This window comes from Patiria miniata, unplaced genomic scaffold (assembly GCF_015706575.1).
Source record: "Patiria miniata isolate m_02_andy unplaced genomic scaffold, ASM1570657v1 HiC_scaffold_18, whole genome shotgun sequence".
Classification (NCBI taxonomy): Eukaryota; Metazoa; Echinodermata; class Asteroidea; order Valvatida; family Asterinidae; genus Patiria; species Patiria miniata.
The window spans coordinates 17,348,049-17,369,373 of record NW_024037056.1 but is presented as its reverse complement, the minus strand read 5'-3'; the positions used below and the strand labels follow the sequence as shown (position 1 = coordinate 17,369,373).

The 21,325-nt window shown below is 40.3% G+C and overlaps 6 protein-coding genes across 6 annotated transcripts; 1 reads left to right on the top strand and 5 right to left on the bottom strand.

Annotated features, from left to right (window-relative positions):
- Positions 1-1,158: 1,158 nt before the first annotated feature.
- On the bottom strand, positions 1,159-2,978 carry LOC119724953 (microfibril-associated glycoprotein 4-like). The gene has a single exon (XM_038196285.1). It carries the CDS (start codon positions 2,602-2,604, stop codon positions 1,546-1,548), a length of 1,059 nt encoding a protein of 352 aa, XP_038052213.1. The 5' UTR covers positions 2,605-2,978; the 3' UTR covers positions 1,159-1,545.
- A 2,731-nt stretch (positions 2,979-5,709) lies between these two features.
- Positions 5,710-6,792, bottom strand: LOC119725196 (ficolin-2-like). The gene has a single exon (XM_038196557.1). It carries the CDS (start codon positions 6,790-6,792, stop codon positions 5,710-5,712), a length of 1,083 nt encoding a protein of 360 aa, XP_038052485.1.
- Positions 6,793-9,466: 2,674 nt separating this feature from the next.
- LOC119725195 (microfibril-associated glycoprotein 4-like) lies at positions 9,467-10,621 on the bottom strand. The gene is made up of 2 exons (XM_038196556.1): positions 10,613-10,621; positions 9,467-10,489 (listed from the first exon to the last, which is right to left on the bottom strand). The coding sequence occupies exons 1-2, from the start codon at positions 10,619-10,621 to the stop codon at positions 9,521-9,523; spliced, it is 978 nt and encodes a 325-aa protein (XP_038052484.1). The 3' UTR covers positions 9,467-9,520.
- Positions 10,622-13,529: 2,908 nt separating this feature from the next.
- On the bottom strand, positions 13,530-14,609 carry LOC119725194 (microfibril-associated glycoprotein 4-like). The gene has a single exon (XM_038196555.1). It carries the CDS (start codon positions 14,607-14,609, stop codon positions 13,530-13,532), a length of 1,080 nt encoding a protein of 359 aa, XP_038052483.1.
- Positions 14,610-15,990: 1,381 nt separating this feature from the next.
- LOC119725193 (microfibril-associated glycoprotein 4-like) lies at positions 15,991-17,296 on the bottom strand. Its single transcript, XM_038196554.1, has one exon. The coding sequence runs from the start codon at positions 17,294-17,296 to the stop codon at positions 16,256-16,258; it is 1,041 nt and encodes a 346-aa protein (XP_038052482.1). The 3' UTR covers positions 15,991-16,255.
- Positions 17,295-20,625, top strand: LOC119725192 (coiled-coil domain-containing protein 60-like). Its single transcript, XM_038196552.1, is given in 5 exon segments — positions 17,295-17,360; positions 18,330-18,406; positions 18,408-18,446; positions 18,729-18,918; positions 19,162-20,625. Coding segments are annotated over 5 exon segments (489 nt in total). The 3' UTR covers positions 19,279-20,625.
- The last annotated feature ends 700 nt before the right edge of the window (positions 20,626-21,325 follow it).

The window sequence follows — 21,325 nt, the reverse complement described above, 5'->3', positions numbered from 1 at the left end:
ACCACAACAATCAATTCAATACCAAGTTATTTTTACAACTTTGCAAAGCAATGTACATCAGCGATCTGGGATTTTTGGAGATTTTACTCTGCAAGGAAAATCAACAAATCAAAATTAACAAGAAATCCAAGATGACAGCCATGAATACATACACACTTCTCAAGGCTTGTCCTTGCACAGAATCACTTTACTTTGTATTTTTTTAACGCGTGCAATTTTGAATGAAATAAAATGTTTAGAGCTTTACAGTCAATGAATGAAAAAGAATCTGTTCACAAATATTAATATGTTAACAATTCAAGCAACGAGAAATTTCAGAAATCAGGGGCGTTCGCGAGAACAGTTAATAAAAAAAATAGGTAAAGTACTTTTTAAAAGGCGTCCAACCACTGTTACGAACTGTCATTCAGACTAAGCTACTGTCCATTTCAATTAACATAAGTAGAGAAACACTTGCATGGTATGGATAATCTTGGTATAGAAACCATTCCGTCAAAATCAACATGATTATTACTATCAACAACCGCCCAAATTACACTGATTAGAAAAACAAAGTGATCAAATATTTGTTGTAGTGAGTTTCTATCTAGATTATTTTGCCGAATGTAATTTCAACAATTAACCATTTGTAACAATAGATATCTACATATAATTTACTTATGCGGAGAATATATTTAAAATGTCTATTGGATATCGTGCGCAGCCACTTCTTATCACAAAAGTGCATGTATTTGATACATTGCAAATCATGTTTTTATTTGCAGTTTTTTCTGTGTACATTTCGTAACATCCACCTTACTTTTTCAACCTCCAAGTTAACACACATGAATACACCACTAGCGGTAACTCGCCGTGCATTACTATTTAAAAGAAACAGTGTTAACAAACACCGCTATTAATAAAAGATGAAACATTTGCTACAACTATGGACCATATTTTGACAAACGTATAATTTGTAAGCTACTGTGACATATACAAATCTCATCCACAAATTGGTACGCGAAGGGCATGCACTACATACAGCTTGGTCAACAAGATTGCAAAATGACACTATACTAACACAGACACGATCTACAACCATCCAACTGTAACATCAATGCATTGAATGAAATACTCTTTTTTGATATTAAGTTTACAGCAAAGTACCCTTTTGGGGGAGGGGGAGAACAAAAACTATTTGCCTACATAATCATAAATTACAATTACAATTTGACCCACTGCCGGTGACCAGCCTTGCAACTCTTATGCCTCAAATTTAGAGACTGTCTATTCTTGCTTTTTCTCATACATAATTTATGCATCTCTTATTGTTCCCAAAGGTAGTTATTGAACTCTGCTGGTTCCGTTCTGATTTCCATTTTCTTTCTCTTTCCAATGTGTGCAGCCCTCATCTTGAGTGGCCTTTTTTCACGGACTTGTGATGAGCAACATGTGCCTTTTCACAATATTACACTTGTTTTCATTTGAGTGTACCCAGCATCCGAACAGAGGCGCAGTTAGTGACTGTAAACGTTATTGCAAGACCCATGCGTTTAGTTCACACTTTTAAAATGACCTTCGAATTTTCATGCTACATTTTTTGAGCGAGTAGTAAAATCCTTTCCAAGAACTCCATGTGATGCCTTCATCACCAGAATCTGAAGACGGATTAGTCAAGTACATACCGTTCAGGTTTGCAGAAGAGCACGAATCATACCACCAAGCTCCCTTCTCCAACTCTGTACAGGAATTATCAAAAGATTGATCATAGTCCTTTGTTGAAAACGGCAGGTAGTTGTGGTAACTGAGTGAGTCTCCGGCAGTACTGTCCGTGTTGTACGAACCAAAGCTCAGTCGAAAATTCCATCCCGATATTTGAAAATCTCCGTACTCGGCCCAGACTATGTTGCCATCCCAGTCCTCCAAATCGATTCGAAGATCCCAAGATCCAGCAGAATTACTCAAGGTGCGCAAGTTGTCGTTGCCGAGCCAAAACTCACCAGCCAAGTCCCCAAAGCCCACGCGGTAGTCAGCCCAGCCGCGGTAGAAGTCGACACTGCCATCCTGACGCCTCTGAAAGACAAGCCAGCCTCCACCGTCGGTCTCCATGTCGCAGTACACCCTCAGACCATCCGAGAATCCCGCGGGGAATATCGTATAGATACTGCTCACACTGTAACCTGCCTCCAGTAAACTCTGGCAATCGCTGTAACGTGGCTCCACCGTGACGGGGAATCCGGGTGTATGAACGTCGCTGTGATCCGCTACGGAAAACCCAGGTGTGTCGCCATTACCATCGAAGTACACACTCCCTTGGTCTGCAACGAAGTCATTTGGCGAATCGACTCTCGTGGCATTGTTGAGATCACACCTGCGATTGTTCTTGAAGTAATTGACTGATTTGCAAGCTTGCCAAGAGTGGCACCGACTCACACAGCCGACAAGAGTACCAACTCTATCCGACCATATTGTGGCATTTCCCAGTGCTCGATTTTCAGCAGCATTGAATTCCTGTGAGAGTGTACGACCGCAATAGGTTCCTTGAAACACGGGCACGATAGAAAGCAGAAGACCGGTTACAAGTACTTGTCCCACAGAAAGACCAACATTCTGTGCCTCCTCCATTTTACTGTCTCACGCCAACTGCAAAAATGTGAATAAGACCAGTGCGTGTATACCGAGCACCAGTTTTCATTTAACGCAACATTGCAAGTACAATATCAAGTCTCCTTGACAGTCACTTTGCCTGTATTTCAGGCTTGAGCAGCTCTATTTAACGCTCATCGACTTTCTAAGAGCGTTACCACGCCAACAAGGGTACCAAACCAGTCACTCGATCGATTCTTTTCGCAACATCTCATTTTAAACCACAAATTCATGAAACTTCTCAGCAGTTATGCTTTACTTGAAAACCTGCATATTGAGATGCTGCTCCGGTCATAACGCCTTCCATTCAATCCTTTGTCTTTTAACTGGAAACGGAACAATTAGGTGTTAAATCTATCAAAAGTATACCAAATTACATGCAGTGCTCGCAAAGCAGCAGTGGTAGCAATTACCGGCTTTCGATCTGTAGCGGTGAAAGCGCAAGGTGCGCAATATAGCTCCTCAGAAAAAATCAATTTTTGTGGCTTTGTTCGGATGGCATATGGATTCATTTTGTAGCTGAAAGTCAGTTCACCGATGCACATGTAGTTTATCAACAAGATGGCGTCTGCTAACACAGGGGATTATAGACGTACGACTGGAAGTTTCATCGTTGGTTTCGGCAGCATTGAATTCTTGAGAAAGTGCACAACCGGTACCACAAGCGTTTGCTTGAGACGTGGCCAAGATTAAAAAGAAATTATAAAATCCAAGACAGGTGGCAAGTACCTGTCTACTTGAGCGACTCAAAACCCGTACCTCCTCCATTTTGACGTCAACGCAAAGTGATAGTTGGAATTTCAGCGAAACAAATATATAGCATAACACGTACGTATTTCCAAAAAAAAAGGTATTTCCATGGCATCAATCAATTTTGATTAGAACCCTGTTGACAGCAACCTGCAGTGTTCCACGCTCCTGGCTCGCTCGATTACTCCTCGGCTCCGCCGAGCAAGTTCCGCAACAAATACACTTGAGTCAAACCACCAGACCGATTGAACACGATGTGACTACGAATGAGAGAACAATGATGTATTGTCCCAAGTCACAGCGGTGGTTCTCATATTGTACGCGCAACTAGCATCTTCGATCATGTCACCATAGCAACGCGTTAAAATGATTACCTCCAAAGAGAAGCCTATTCTTCCACACTCGTCCTCTCCAATTAATCATGTACAGTCACACACATTTCATGTTCCTACATTATCTTTTCTATGATGCTTGCTTCATTTTAAATTAAAAAAAAAACAGGCACTGCTCTTCAAAAAGGTTGCCTGGTTAACAACAAATCCGCCAATGAAGCTGACCTACAACGCGTTTTGTTGTCTCGTTCTGACGATTCTAAAGTCAGGAACACAAATTGAAATATCTAGCGCTCAGTTTACAAATTAAATCGCGAATGGCACTTGCTGCGAACACGTAATCAACGAGATTGCAAAACTGGCACTATTGTGTGCTGACACAAGTCATGATCTACCACCAAAATTGTAACATTCAGTGCATTGAAAAAACTCTAAAGACAAATATACTCAAAATGCCACATTAATACACATTTTAACGCACGTTTTGTTAGTAACTCCAATAAAAATTGTGATTTTATTACGGGCTCATTTTGACCCTACTGCAGAGACAAGTCTCGCAACTCATATGCATGTAATTTAGAGATGTTCTCCTGTTGTTTTTAAAGGTAATTATCGAACTCTGTTGCTTCCGTTTTTACTTCTAATTTTCTTTCTCGCTCTCTTTTCCGGGTAGCCCTTACCTTGAGTAGCGTTTTCGAATTGGATTTAAGCAAACAAAGATAACTCTTCTTTTTTCTTGTTTTTCTGATGAGTAAAAATCAAACAGAGCCCGAATCACATTAAAATAGGAGTAGGGTAAAAACAGTACCAGTCGAAGGTTCATGCCATTTTTTCTTCAGGATTTATAATATTATTTTCAGGGTATCCAAATGATGTCCTGATAGTTACGAATCGAGGGTATATTGCATTAATAACCTTTCAAACTGAGTCAAGTGATATTATCTCCTCGGCAAAATTTTGAAATTAAACGGGAAAGTATCACATGTGACTGTGTGCATCATAGATACATATCAAGAGGATGACAACATTTTACGCGACAACAAAGTATGGACGCATTCCAAAGTAATACTCACGGACTGATAAATTCATAATGAACGAGTCATTATCGTGTTTGTGCATTATAGGCTCAAAACTTTCTGGTAAACGTGTCTATAGGCTTTACCTCCCGTGCAAACTAGTTTTTGATGACACAGTTATTTGGGGAAGATGCATCTAATTCATATATATTTAGTCTCTAGGGAATTCTAAAGACTGAAACCAAGGACAAGACCATTTCAATAGAGAATCACACTCATTTTTGCTTAAAATACTATGAAAAGGCAAAAATCGAGTGAAAAGTTGATCTTTGTCGATTGAATGAATTTCCATTAAATGAAGTGATTTTTCACTCGTAGTGGGGGGTGTCAACTTCCCGACACTAGGTGGCAGCAGACACATTAGCCTGTACTGTTTGAATTAACAGCTGTTTGGAAAATTATCTTTGGTTGATAACGTAATGTTGCATCTTTCTATTTATTTGAAGCTTGGTATCAAAGCGACTGTCCTTGTTGTTTCCGAGCCTGCACCCCCCCCCCCCACCTTTGTTTTTTTGTGTGTTTAATTACTGTTTTTAAAAGCAAAACAAAAGATTTTGTTCACTTCTGTATGCGACATCAAATGAAAAATCTTCGATCGAAATTTAGTTTTGCTATACGTAACCTTCAAATTTCGCATAATTTGCCGTCCGATAACATTTCAGTTTTCACTGGTTTCCTACCTTGTCAGTTTCGATAAGGTAGGCCCCAGGAACTAAACTATTCTCAACCTGGGATGATCGTTTATGCGCAAAAGCTACCCGAAGCAAGTCTTTTGAGTTGCCAAAGCCTTAAGTAGAAGTTACATTTAGACAATCATTAAAATGTCTAAATTTCACAGGGGAAAGGAGAATTGAATTTGTCGAAGGGAATGGGCAGTAATCTTTCATGTTTAATGAGCTTGTAATTAGTTCATACTACTTCAATGGCTATCGAATCTTCATACTACATTTTTTAAGCGAGTAGAAATCTTCTTTCCAAGTCTCCCATATGATGCCTTCTGGATCGTCATCAAGATGTGAAGGCAGATATAAATACATACCGTTCAGGTTTGATTCAGAACAAAACAGACCATACCACCAAGCTCCATGCACGTCCTCTGCGCAGTCCGACCTGTATTCGTCGTTGTTCATGTCTTTTGTTGAAAACGCCAAGTGATTTTGATATTTCAGTGAGTTTCCGGCCGTACTGTCCGCATTGTACCAATCAAAACTCAAACGGTAATCATGTCCAGAGATTTGAAACCCTCCGTACTCGGCCCAGGCTGTCTTACCATCCCAGTCCTCCAAATCGATTCGAAGATCCCAAGATCCAGCAGTATTACTCAAGGTGCGCAAGTTGTCGTTGCCGAGCCAAAACTCACCAGCCAAGTCCCCAAAGCCCACGCGGTAGTCAGCCCAGTCGCGGTAGAAGTCGACACTGCCATCCTGACGCCTCTGAATGACAAGCCAGCCTCCACCGTCGGTCTCCATGTCGCAGTACACCCTTAGACCATCTGCGAAACCCGCGGGGAATATCGTATAGATACCGCTCACGCTGTAACCTGCCTCCAGTAAACTCTGGCAATCGCTGTAACGTGGCTCCACCGTGATGGAGAATCCGGGTGTATGAACGTCGATGGGATCCGCTACGGAAAACCCAGGTGTGTCGCCATTACCATCGAAGTACACGCTTGCGTAGTCTGCAACGAACTTACTCGGGACGTCGACTCGTGTGGCATTGTTGAGATCGCATACTCGATTGAGTGGATAGTAGTTGACCGATTTGCACGCAGGTAACAAGTGACACTTGCTGACACAAGTGACACGACTACCAACCGAACCTGACCAGATGGTGGAATTTTTCAGTGCTCGATTTTCAGCAGCAACGAACGCTTGTGGCAGTTTTTGCCGAGTGCAAAGGGTTTCTCCAGATACATTAAGTATACAACCGATAAAACCGAACAGCACGAACGCTACACTCAAGGCCAGACCTCGTTTAGAGGAGCTCCAAAGAGAACGTGCTTCATCCATGACGGCAGAGTGAGTTCTGGAAAGACCATGAAGTCTCGAAACACAAGCAATTGATAATAGTTAACACACGGTATAGCTAAGCTTATTGATCAAAAGTTTAGAAAAACATGTCCCAGCATGTTAAATCTCTTTGCATGAAATTGCATATGAAAGAGCATTACTCAGAACAATGATAAGCCAAATCTGTCTCGCTCAAAATTAAAATCTGCATCTGCTGTAACGAGAAAACAATATATTGCGCTAAGTCTCATTCAGAGTAAAAACGAGGCACGCCATCCTCCGTGTTATCTGATCAATATAAGTCTCTTTGCTATCTGTGACCGAATTTCACTTACAGATAAATCCATTGTAAAATGACCCAATTATTGCTCCTTCCAAACCACCGTTCTTCATAATCTATTGCCGTAGTTACTGGATTAATTATCACTTTCGTTATTTTGTTAAAAGCAGTCTTCAAGGTTGACAAGAAAGCACGTTTTGATGCATATAGCTTATAACTAAGTTAATTTGGAGGGGGAAAAGATTTGGGTCAACCAGAAAACAACCAATATTAAATCTCTTTGAAATATTGATTTGGTCTTAGGCTGCTGGCGAGAAATCATAGGCAAGAATTTCACGGGCTGTGCCATCGAATATTCTTTGATTAATTTCCAAATTTGGATTCGTTATATCACAGCACAAAATAAACTTACGAAGCAGATTTATTTCTACATCTTTATTTTTCCACTTAACAAGTTTTCATTCCTGGTCTCAACAGTGAGCTTAATAACCATTAAATTTAACAATTCGTCAAATGTAAGGACAGCAGCAGGTGCAGCAAGCTGACAGTGTCCGGACTTTGGAGTGGTTTTGTGACGGTGGATTGGCATGAGCAGACCAGTTGGTCATTTGTTGTAAACCGAAAAATGAGATTACAGCCAAATCAGTTATCTATGTCTTACACCAGTGCTTAGGCTATTTGAATACCTGAATAAGAGTCCACTTTTGCTATTCTTTTCAACACATTTTGAACATTATCGAACGACATCCTACTTGTATTCATTCATATTCCATATTGCAGTCGTTTAATATCAATATTTAATATTGATATACCAGTCAATAAGACGTTCTTCTCTGAACTGAATAACAACTTTTTCCACATGTTTTACTGAATCAACTTTAAAAGCTAGAACACTTATCACCTTTCTAGAGAGAACACCGATGGTGTTATAAGTAAATGAATTTTAAAACATCGTTTCTCAACAAAATAGCTATTTTTTTACATGCAACACTGAATAAACTTTAAAAATTTGAACACTTATCACACTTGTAAATTGTAAAATACACGACTTTTCAAAATTCAACAACAAATTGGACAAATCAGAAACTTACACCTAAAACGTGGCAAGATCTACGTTGAATCATAATGACATATCCTCTGTGGCTAAAAAAAAACATGTTGCGTTGATTGTTTTCAGAACTACACCTAAAGAAAATTATACAAAACTACATTCTTGCCAAACCCTAAGTTTAAAATCGCGAAGGCAATGACACTTTTTACAAATGCAAGACTAGTGCGAACAATTTTCAGACTTCTAAAACGTGCTTAATTAGATTAACATATCACACATCTTTCACTCAATTGCTATTTTATGAGCTACCGCCACAGATAAAGTGCACCAAACAATGTTTCTCGTGAGCGTATCGCATTAAAAACACATTATACCTTCAAACGTCTTTATCAATTTGACTAATTTTACTAATTACATAATTATGAACTGCCACTTTTACCAATTTCACACAAAACCAAGTTAACCAACCCATTTACATATCACATTACTAAGCTCAATTTTGCAGGCAAGATTATTCAAGTGGTATGGTTCAAAAGCAATTGAGGCTTGGTGAAAAGTCATGTTCGATACCATTGTTAAAATTTAGAATTACAAAGATATAGTTTGCTTTTACGTGCATTATCTTACAGTCTTCAAATCTTAACACAATCAAATAGTTCTAAATAAATATCACAATTAATTTACCAGCTTTATCTACCGCCACTATATTTATTCAGCTATGATATTAGTTAGGAGAATTCAGATAGTTTTGACATTTCAGCATTTGGTCTGATAAACAAAATCTAATAAGATTGAATGAGAATTAGTTCCTATTTGCACCAAGTGACTGTACATGTAGCTGTTACCCGATCTAGTCGTGCGTGCTTAAAGGTATTGATAGACACCATTTGCAAACATCCAAAAATGAAACTGCCAAAATATAATGAAAAAAATCTTACTTGATTAAAAAAAAGTACCAAGCATCCAGTGAAATCATTTACGCCTGGTATGCTGTCATTTGCAAGAAACGATGAATTACCATCATTCATCGCAATGGTTCAAACCACACTTTGGTGTTTGTAACAAAACGTTTGAATACCTAAAATATCATGCTGGCATATAGTGCGTATCATGAAAATTAGCAGGTAGAAAAATTGTCGATTGCTTGTTCGCATTGACATTTATGACGCGTCTTTACTAAGGTTTACAACCCTAAAAAGTATTTGGAGGTTGCAAAAAAGGCCAATTCGGAAACACGTGTTAACATTTTGGTGGTGTTAACGCATCATTGCTTGTAATAAGAACAAACATGTGGACAAGCATAACCTTTCGTTCTATAGGTTCACGTTAGGTTTTTCCACAACCTTTTTCTATCCCCAAATAGGTGACTCATGCATGGGTCAAAGTGACACGTTTCACTAATTATCAAACATTGCCAATCGAATCTTCATGCTACAACTTTTCAAGGAGTAAAGATAACCTTTCCATGATGCCCATGTAATTACTCGATAGTCGTTTGGTACTTCCCATGGTGAATTGAAATACAAACCATTCAGATTTGATTCAGAACATGTCCCGTACCACCAAGCTCCTTTCTCGGCCTCTGCGCAGTTACGAAGAGTACACCCGTCATTGTCATTGTCCGTTGTTGAAAAGGGCTGACCGTTGTGCATGTCAAGGGAGTCACCAGCAGTACTTTGGACATTGTACGAATCAAAACTCAAACGGTAATCCTGTCCAGATATTTTAAAATCTCCGTACTCGGCCCAGGCTGTGTTGCCATCCCAGTCCTGGAAATCGACTCGAAGATCCCAAGATCCAGAAGAATCACTCAAGGTGCGCAAGTTGTCGTTGCCGAGCCAAAACTCACCAGCCAAGTCCCCAAAGCCCACGCGGTAGTCAGCCCAGCCGCGGTAGAAGTCGACACTGCCATCCTGACGCCTCTGAATGACAAGCCAGCCTCCACCGTCGGTCTCCATGTCGCAGTACACCCTCAGACCATCCGAGAATCCCGCGGGGAATATCATATAGACACCGCTCACACTGTAACCTGCCTCCAGTAAACTCTGGCAATCGCTGTAACGTGGCTCCACCGTGGCGGCGAATTGGGTTGTATGAACGTCGCTGTGATCGCTGTCCGCTACGGAAAACCCAGGTGTGTCGCCATTACCATCGAAGTACACACTCGCTTGGTCTGCAACGAAGTCATTTGGCGAATCGACTCTCGTGGCGTTGTTCAGATCACACCTGCGATTGTTCTTGAAGTAATTGACTGATTTGCAAGCTTGCCAAGAGTGGCAGCGGCTCACACAGCCGACAAGAGTACCAACTCTACCCGACCAAATTGTGACATTTCCTACTGCTCGATTTTCGGCAGCATGGAATTCCTGTGAGAGTGTACGACCGCAATAGGTTCCTTGATACACAGGCACGATAGAAAGTAAAATGTAAAACAAAAGACCAGTTACAAGTACATGTACTTGTCTCGCAGAGAGACCAAACTGCCGTACCTTTCCCATTTTGCTGTCTCACGCCAACTGCATAGTCAAGGCTTGAGTATCACCGAAATGCCGTATTTGCAAAACGTGTTTCCATGACGTCAAGAAAACGTAATCAAGCCAGACAGTATCGAGCACCAGTTTTCATTTAACGCAAAATTACATGTAGGCCTGCATTATCAAGTCTCCTTGAGAGCCACTAGTCTTCCTCTATTTAAAGCTCCTATAACTCTATCGAATTCTCATCGACTTTCTGAGAGTGTTACCAAGCCAACCAGTCACCAAAACACTCCCTCTTGTCTTTTGATTTTTTGGACACATTCTTTTTTTTTCCACGGACTCATAAAATTTCCAATCAGCCATGCTTTATTTCAAAGTTGCATATTGCGCCGCTGCTCCTTTTGTGGCGCTTTCTCTTCAATCCTTGATTGTAATGAAAAATCACGCGAGGTGCTCAATATTGCTCCTCAGAAAATCAATTATTGTGGCATTGTTTGGATTGCATTATGGATTAATTTTATAGCCTGGAAGCGAGTTCACTTATACCCATATAGGTAATAAACACGATGGCATCTACTTACACAAGGGATAGGCTGTAGGGATAAGAAGTTGGATGATTTAACGTGGGATTAATTGATTTCAACTCTGCCCTTATAACACGGCAAAGACTTCAACGAAGCATTTCTCTTTCTTCATCTTTATTTTTTCCACTGCATCGATCTTCATTCTTGATCACAGCAATCAGTTTAATCCCAGTTCATTTTACAATTCAACGAATCTTGACACAGCAGCCAGCTTACATCAGCAGTGTTTTTGAGTGCCTTTTGGGTCCCTTAGATTGACATGAGTAGACATGCTTTCCAGTCGTCGAATTAAAACAAATCAAGAAAAAAATGAGTAGCCATACATTTTATAATTAGGAAAGTTGTAGACCAGAGCATTAATCCACTTTTGTTATTCATTTGAACATTTCAAACCATTTTCAACATTATCTGACCATTCATTACCGAAACGATACCTTGTCACTAAAACGTACGTTCTTTTCTGAACTGAATCACTTAACTTTTTTACATGCACTATCGAATAAGATTTAAAACTTAACACTTATTACATTTCTAGAGAGAACACCGATGTTGTTACACGTAAATACATTTTAAAAGTCAACAACAAATTTGGAAAATCACAACTTCATCTAAAACCCGAACAAGATTTGCTTTGATTAAAGATACAATTATATTATCATTGACAGCTAATCACATGTCACATCGATTACATTGCTAAACATTTTGGTTTTAATCAGGAATTAATCATATACTTCAGTGCTAAAACGAGATTTACATCAAGTTTATAATGCCAAACGAAACATTCAAAATTTCAATTTACGGTGATTTAAATCGTTAAGTGCATACATTCTTCACAGTACAATCTTGCCAAGCCTAGCATTTACAATCACGGAAAGCAATGTACAAAACAGTGAATAGCGCAAACAATCCTCAGACTTCTAAAGCGTGCACAATCATATTTATACAAGACAGTTTTTTTTTCAGATTGCTATGTTTATGAGCTACCGCCTCAGATTTAAATACACCAACAACGATTCTTGCGAGAGTACATCGCACTCAAACTATTTTAAACATTCAAACATCTCCACAATTTGGACTTCTTTTACGAACTACTTGATCATTATCTGACACATATACCAATTTTACCTCAACACAACCAATTGTATAACTTTCCCACAAGACCAACAATATTTAATATCAAATGTCTAATTTCAGTTTTGCATTTCAAAGCGTCGTTGTATATTCTTAAAATCTAAACTTAATCACAAAAATGTATCACAATAAATAAACAGCTTTACCTACTGCCAACAATTGTATAGTTTATCTCATGTTGAACCGTGCTGAACTCAAGTCAATGCGAAGTTTGTCGCGCTGAAAGTTTTTGAACTGACTGCATGTTGTGTGTAACCTGGCAAGCTACAGTAACTCTAGATACAGTAACTCAGTCTCCTGACGATGACTAGAGCAAGCTAGTCGAAACGTTGAGACCAAAGACAAGTTCGTTTAGAACTTACAGCAGGACTGTTCTTATCAGAACAAAAAAACTACTTAGCAAAGTTGATAATAAGCAAGACAAGTTCTTTTCAGAACTAAAATCTTGTAAGCAGTAGTTATTACCACATGGTGTTACAGCAAACCGAAACGATAACTCTAGATACATTATATTCGACTATTGTGGTCTGCGTTTAGAGAGCAACTGCCGTGCTATAGGCGTGCTATTGCACTGGCACGTCGTTTATTGAGAACAGGCCTTTAACACGTTTTGGTTTAAGTAAAGACAATCAACTATATAGAGCGACATTCCTATCTACAACCATGCAATTCCACAGCGATCATAATAAACAATTGTAACTTCACAAAGCAGAAACGAATTGTCCCTAACCTTTTTTTCAGCTGCAGGTTTTGTTTTAAATGAACTCGTTTGCCCCTAGGACCAAGGGATATTAACTTGTCCGGTTGAAAAAAATTAAATGAACGGCGGTTGGTTTCGAACCTCCATCCTTAACAATTCCGAATTAGCGGTTCTGCAGCTGAGTGGTCTCCTCTTTGGTCAATATCTTTGTATTGTTCGCTTATCAGGTGGAATATCCCACACTTTCAGTAGATATGTTTGAGTTGAGTTCACTTTTTTAAAGCAAAAGATTTACATTTCCAGTCGTTTAGGAAATAAATGTATCATTAATCAATCGTTAAAAAAAAAATTGCCCGACAGACGCCCTGGTTTGTATATATAGTTCATCAATAAAATTGGGTTCCTTCGATATCTTGCACGTCAATATTGATTTCTTTGTCTTTATATTGAGCACTGAGGTTGGTAAGAGAACACACTTGTGTGTTACCTAACTTGTCATGTTTTAGGGATTTTCTTACATTTCCAAGCGAATCTTCATACTGCATTTTTTCAAGGAGTAAAGATAACCCCTCCATGATTTCCATGAAATCACTCGATAATCTCCAGATATTTCCCATGCCGAATTAAAGTACATACCGTTCAGGTTTGAATCATAACAGTCGCTGTACCACCAAGCTCCTTTCATAAGCTCGGCGCAGTTATGGTCATCATACTTGTCATTGTCATTGTCCATTGTTGAAAAGGGCAGACCGTTGTGCCTGTCAAGGGAGTCACCAGCAGTGCTTTGGACATTGTACGAATCAAAACTCAAACGAAAATCCTGTCCAGAGATTTGAAAATCTCCGTACTCGGCCCAAGCTGTGTTGTCATCCCAGTCCTGCAAATCGACTCGAAGATCCCAAGATCCAGCAGAACTACTCAAGGTGCGCAAGTTGTCGTTGCCGAGCCAAAACTCACCAGCCAAGTCCCCAAAGCCCACGCGGTAGTCAGCCCAGTCGCGGTAGAAGTCGACACTGCCATTCTGACGCCTCTGAATGACAAGCCAGCCTCCACCGTCGGTCTCCATGTCGCAGTACACCCTCAGACCATCTGCGAATCCCGCGGGGAATATTGTATAGATACCGCTCACACTGTAGCCTGCCTCCAGTAAACTCTGGCAATCGCTGTAACGTGGCTCCACCGTGACGGAGAATCCGGGTGTATGAACGTCGCTGTGATCCGCTACGGAAAACCCAGGTGTGTCGCCATTACCATCGAAGTACACACTCGCGTAGTCTGCAACGAAGTCATTTGGCGAATCGACTCTGGTGGCGTTGTTCAGATCACACCTGCGATTGTTCTTAAAGTAATTGACTGATTTGCAAGCTTGCCAAGAGTGGCACCGACTCACACAGCCGACAAGAGTACCAACTCTACCCGACCAAATTGTGGCGTTTCCCAGTGCTCGATTTTCAGCAGCATTGAATTCCTGTGAGAGTGCATGACCACAAGAGCTTCCTTGAGACGCGGGCACGATAGAAAGCAAAATATAAAACAAAAGACCGGTTACAAGTACTTGTCTCGCAGAGAGACCACAATTCTGTGCCTCCTCCATGTTGCTGTCTAACACCAACTGCATGAATTAGGCTTGAGTGTCACCGAAATTTGCAAAACGTGTTCCTCTGACGCAGAGACCAATGAGACCAGAGTATGAAGCCCGGGAAGGGACAGGGTGGAATTTTTTTTTGGCATTTGCTTATTCGTTCGCACGAATTACTAATTCGTTCGCACGAATTGCTAATTCGTTCGCACGAATTACTATTTCGTTCCCACGAATTAATAATTCGTGCGAACGAATTAGCAATTCGTGGGAACGAATTTGGAATTCGTTGGCACGAATTAGTAATTCGTGGGAACGAATTAGGCCTAGTAATTCGTGCGAACGAATTACTAATTCGTGCGAACGAATTACTAATTCGTGCGAACGAATTAGTAATTCGTGCGAACGAAATAGTAATTCGTGCGAACGAAATAGTAATTCGTGCGAACGAAATAGTAATTCGTGCGAACGAATTAGCAAACTCCAAAAAAAAAATTTCCACCCTGTCCCTTCCCGGGCTTCATACCAGAGCGTATCAACCACCAGTTTACACACCATTGCAAGTACAATATCAAGTTTCTTTGACAGTCACTCTTCCTGCATTTCAGGCTCTAATAACTCTATTGAATGCTCCACGATTTTCTGAGAGCGTTACCACGCCAACCAAAACAAAACAGTCTCTCTGTCGATTGTTTCCGATTTGTCTTTCACCCTGAGGCGTCTTTCGTCACGCTTATTATAGCAGCCGTGCTTAATTTAAAAAGCCGTTTATTGCGCCGCTGCTCCTCTCTTAACGTTTTGTATTCAATCCTTGATTTTTAAAGGTCGACTGGGAAATTATATGCTGCATTTGTCAAAAACCGACCAACCAATGTACTGCTTGCAAACCAACGGAGTTGGTTTTTAGTGGCTTCCGATCTGTAGTGGTGGTAACGCGAGGTGCGCAATATAGCTCAGAAAATCAATTTGTATGGCTTTGTTCGGATCGCATCTTAAGTTATTTTATAGCCTGGAAGCGAGTTCACCGATGCGCATGTGGGTTTAATATAAACAATAAGGCATCAACACACACACAAGCGATAGGCATACGCCTGCCAATCTCATCAGATATCCATACACTAGTTCATGGTGTTTTTGTTTTCATTCTAGTTTGGTTTTCTGCAGCAGTCGTTGTTTTGTGGCGTAGGTAGATCGATGCTCGGATCGTTGATAATGATGAAGGAAACGACTACAGGACTGACTGAAGGGTTTCTTAAAGGATCTGCTTTCTATGTCAACAGAACATATTCTGAAATGACAACGGATATCGCACAGATCCTGAGTGCATCTTAGAACAGAATCTTTTGGCAATAAAGGCAAACAAAAGTTATGCTGACGTCATGCGTAGGCCTATGGTCAAGTTACACACACTACTGTTGATTTCTTGATAAATAATCGTCAACACTGTCTTGTCTGTCACATTTTGACGATTACGGCCTCAGAAGAAATTCAAAGGGGTAATGGAACTAACGGAAAATTCGAACTCACACTTTGCGTTGTTCTGACCATTGGTTGTGTTTCCGCATGCGGGTTCACGTATGTACGTTCCCTGCTTAACGTTCCCTATTACCAAGAGGTGATTCATTTGAGACAAAGTAATCTCGGTCGTTGAAGTTTTAATCTTACATTGCCAATCGAATCTTCATACTGCAACTTTTCAAGGAATAAATTTCACCCCTCCATGATTTCCATGCAATCACTCGATAGTCTCCGTCTATTTCCCAGGATGAATTAAAGTACATACTGTTCAGGTTTGAATCATAACAGTCGCTGTACCACCAAGCTCCTTTCTTGGCCTCTGCACAGTTATGGGTAGGATACAAGTCATTGTCATTGTCCATTGTTGAAAAGGGCTGACCGTTGTGCCTGTCAAGAGAGTCACCAACAGTACTTTGGACATTGTACGAATCAAAACTCAAACGAAAATCCTGTCCTGAGATTTTAAAATCTCCGTACTCGGCCCAGGCTGTGTTGTCATCCCAGTCCTCCAAATCGACTCGAAGATCCCAAGATCCAGAATTACTCAAGGTGCGCAAGTTGTCGTTGCCGAGCCAAAACTCACCAGCCAAGTCCCCAAAGCCCACGCGGTAGTCAGCCCAGCCGCGGTAGAAGTCGACACTGCCATCCTGACGCCTCTGAATGACAAGCCAGCCTCCACCGTCGGTCTCCATGTCGCAGTACACCCTCAGACCATCCGCGAATCCCGCGGGGAATATCGTATAGATACCGCTCACACTGTAACCTGCCTCCAGTAAACTCTGGCAATCGCTGTCAGTCGCTACGGAGAACCCAGGTGTGTCGCCATTACCATCGAAGTACACGCTGGCGTAGTCTGCGACGAACTTACTCGGGACATCGATTCTTGTGGCATTGTTGAGATCGCATACTCGATTGAGTAGATAGTAGTTGACCGATTTGCACGCAGGTAACGAGTGACACTTGCTGACACAAGTGACACGACTACCAACCAAACCTGACCAGATTGTGGCATTTCTCAATGTTCGATGTTCGGCAGCAACGAACGCTTGTGACAGTGTCTGCCGAATGCAAACGGTTTCTGCAGATACACTAAGTATACAACCGATAAAACCGAACAGCACGAACGCCACACTCAAGGCAAGTCCTCGTATATCGGAGAACCTTAGAGAACGTGCTTCATCCATGGCGGCAGAGTGGGTTCTGGAAAGACCAGTCTCGAAACAAGCAATTAATAATAATTACTACAAGGTTTAGCTTATTGATCGAGAATTAAGAAAAATGCAGGAAAATGAATCTTGTATATACTTAAGCCAAATCTACCTCATGCAAATAAAATCTGCTTCTGTTGTTACGAGAAAACAAGAAATTTCGCTAAGCCTCTTTCAAAGTTAAAACGAGGCACGTGGTTCTCTTTGTAATCCGATCAGTAGAGAACGTGTAGGCAGAGTGAGTTCTGGAGGACCAGTCTCTGAACACAAGCAGTTTATTAACAATACCAAACTGATTTGAAAGTGAAAGGGGAATAAACAGAAATGCAATAGCCAAAGCTCTTGGCAGGAAATTGCATCTGTAAGAGCATTACTCAGAAGAAAACTTTAATAATCCAAATCTCCCTCTCTCAAGAAAATCTGCATCTGATGAAGCAAGAAAACAAGATATCGACGTCACCCCTTTTCAAGATTAAAACGAGGCACGCGGTTTTTTTTGTAATCTGATCATTATAAATCGCTCTGGAAACTGTGACCCAATTTCACAGGTCAAATCAACGCTTTGTTAAATAATTTACTTTTCATCTCAGGCTTTGGTAACTCATATTCCATTCTGGAGTAGCTGGGGTTCAACAGCGTCTTCATGTTGAGAGGACCGAACCGAAGCGCAGAAAATAGAACACTCAAGTATCGGCCTTATATAAGGTTGTAGAAATTTCACCATTTGCATTGAGTGCATAGATGTTTCATGATGTACTTTTCTTTTCTGTGGCCCTAACAGAAAGTGAACGCTAATCCTCCTACATCTTCTAAAATCATCCATGAGGTTTGAAGATGTTACATAGGCTTGCCATCATTACTGTACACAATGCCCAATGAAATTTAAGTATAAAATATGATAGCATTGGTGGATTTTTAGAGGATTAAGGAATTAAGTGTACCATTATTAAGGAAAATGTCTTAATAGAGTGGGTGTTTAATATGCAAGAAATCTGCTCTTGATTTGCAGGAAGAAGCTGTCCAGACCAATCTTCACATCAGCGCCCAGCTGGAGCGAATGAAGGATGCGGCCAGGGATAACAAGGAGTCAGCTGAGGAAGAAACGAGTCGAAGAAGAAAGCAAATGGTCAGGAGGAGTTGTTGTTATTTTATTGTTTTTATTTTTTTCATTTCTGGTAATGAAACCAAGGATTCCTCAAAAGCGCCCTATGCACTGTAGCTCGCAAGCCTTAAGAAACCTGTAGCGAAAAGACAATGAGAAGAGATTCCTGTTTTTGAGAAGGAAAACCCAGACAAAAATATTCTGGGGAAAACCCAGAGATTTATGTAGGGACTGAAAACCCAATCCACATGTGACCAGGGCAGGAATCGTTTATAGACTTTGTACTGATGTTGGGCAATCTTCCAGGTTCCAGGAGTTGACGTGGCGTCTCCCATGCTACGTCTTCAGTGACATGGCCTGCGCTGCATTGCTGGACAAGCTGCAGGGTATGGGCATCATTGAGAGCCGTAAGACCACCCCACAGAAGTTCCTGAACGTCTTGACGGGGCTCAAGCCGTGGGAGCTGTGCCTACCCGAGGTCAGCGCTGCCGTCGAGGTAAGCTAGCGAACCAAACCAAATTATCTGCAAGATTTTGTTTTAAGTACATGAAATACAACTTGGTGTTTGAAACAGTTAGGAAGGACAGCGTAAAAGCATCGGCAGTTGCAGGCATTCAACAACAAAGAGAGAATTTTATCTTAGCTTCACTTTTTTTGTTGCTGTTAAAAGATATTTTCCATATTTGTTGAAATGTAGAAGACACTATTCCAATATTGTTTTTCCTCTTTTTTTGTCCAGTTTGTCCGTGAGCGAGTCGTCCTGATGTCGGTGGAGGAATTTGAGGCGTGGTATCAACACGAGATTCCGGGAATCAGCCGATCGCAGAGTGCTCCTCCTAACACTTTCCCAACCTAACCCAGGCGTCACTGTCATGACTATAAATCAATCTGGGCATGTTTCTGGGCATGTTTCTGGGCAGACTATCGTGTTAACTTGGTCCGATTAACTTGGTCCGGTTAACGTGATCTGGTTAACTTGGTACGGTTAACTTGGTCCTTGTTTGGCCTGTGTTACCATGGTCTGTGTTACCTTGGTCTGTGTTACCTTGGTCCGGTTAACTTGGTCTGTGTTAACTTGGTTCAGTTAACTTGGTCCGTGTTACCATGGTCCGTGTTACCTTGGTCCGTGTTACCTTGGTCCGGTTAACTTGGTCTGTGTTAACTTGGTTCAGTTAACTTGGTGTGGTTAAACTTGGTCGGTGTTAACTTTAATTGGTCTTGTTACCTTGGTCCGTGTTACCGTGGTCAGGTTATTAACTTGGTCCGTGTTAACTTGATTCGGTTAACTTGGTCTGAGTTAACTTAATTGATCTGGTTGACTCGGTCCGTGTTAACTTGCTGTAGTTAAATAGGTCTGGTTAACTTAGTCCGTGTAAACTTGCAATGCTCTGGTTAAATCGGTCCGCGTTAAGTTGCTCTGGTTAACTTGGTCCATGTTAATTTGTTCTGGTTATATTGGTCAGTGTTAACTTGCTTTGGTTAAATAGGTCTGTGTTAACTTGCTCTGGTTAACTTGGTCCGTGTTAAGTTGCTCTGGTTAACTTGGTCCATGTTAACTTGCTCTGGTTATATTGGTCTGTGTTAACTTGCTCTGGTTAAATCGGTCTGTGTTAACTTGCTCTGGTTGACTTGGTTCGTGTCGCTATCCAAATCGTGCACCTATCCTTTGAGTGCCACTTGAACAAATTATTGGTTTTATAAGACTGATAAATACATGTAAGACTTTGATAAATGGGGTAGTATTTATGGAAGCTAATACTGAACTAAATTCAAGTACATTTTGTGAATCATCTTTGAAATAAGAAAACATTTTCACTAACTAGAAACAGCATTGAATTCCGAACTTTGTCAATAAAAAAATATTCTTATATACATTTTGTAGTATACATGTATATTGTATTTTCATTAGAAAATTGCATGCAACAGTTAACATGCGTCCGTTGAAGTAATTAATTTTATGTGATCATGATAACTTGTCAGCTGACGCTGTGGGTTACGGTGGCCCATGAAGAACAAATTTAATAATGCTCATTTCAAAGGGTCATTGGTTTTGCAGCTTTTTTGTTTTTGTCAATATTTTTTAAACTACAGAACAAATTTTCAGAGCAGGAAGAATTTGAGGTTTGATTTAAACTTTATATGAACAATCTGTTTTTTCATGTATTTCTAATTCTGATTGTAAAAACGTTGTGATTAATAGTGATATTGTATTCCATATGGTCTAGGATGTTCAGATGTTTTAAAACTGCTCAGGTGTTGAACCTGTTGGGAAAAGGGGTTAACATTGTTGGTTTATCAAAAATAGGCAAAATTTGACTACTTTTCAAAAATTAACAAATATAAGGGGTTAGCCTTGTTTTTTTTTATCAAAATCGGGCAAACTTTAACCCTTTTTCAAGAATCAACAAATGTAAGGGTTTTGCCTAGCATTTTAGCAAAATTGGGGAAAATTTGAACTTTTTTTCGAAATAAAAAATGTGAGGGGTTATCTCAAGATAAACACTTTGCATTCAAATGAAATCTCGTCCAATATTAGATATTTGACACATCAACAAGAATCTCGAATTTTGACAGGAACCGTGAAAGAATATAAGGAATTCGATGTATAAGGTAACTTTGTATTTCCTGAATCGTCATCAACTTAATTCTTCCAAAAGAGGGCGCGCTACATAACATAGCTCACCGCGCGCTGACTTTTTTAAATTCGAGATGTAAACAAAGGTTTTGTAACGACGAAATCTCAAGATAAACACTTTGCATTCAAATGAAATCTCGTGCAATAGTAGAAATTTAACATATGCACACGAATTTCGAATATTGACAGGAACTGTGAAAGACTGACATAAATATAATTAAGGAAATTGTAGTGTACTACAATTCGAATTTAAATCGGCATCAATTTC

Bases quoted from the DNA above. Each gene is read 5' to 3' on its own strand.
- LOC119724953 (XM_038196285.1), bottom strand. From the start codon at position 2,604: ATGGAGGAGGCACAGAATGTTGGTCTTTCTGTGGGACAAGTACTTGTA.
- LOC119725193 (XM_038196554.1), bottom strand. From the start codon at position 17,296: ATGGATGAAGCACGTTCTCTAAGGTTCTCCGATATACGAGGACTTGCC.
- LOC119725196 (XM_038196557.1), bottom strand. From the start codon at position 6,792: ATGGATGAAGCACGTTCTCTTTGGAGCTCCTCTAAACGAGGTCTGGCC.
- LOC119725194 (XM_038196555.1), bottom strand. From the start codon at position 14,609: ATGGAGGAGGCACAGAATTGTGGTCTCTCTGCGAGACAAGTACTTGTA.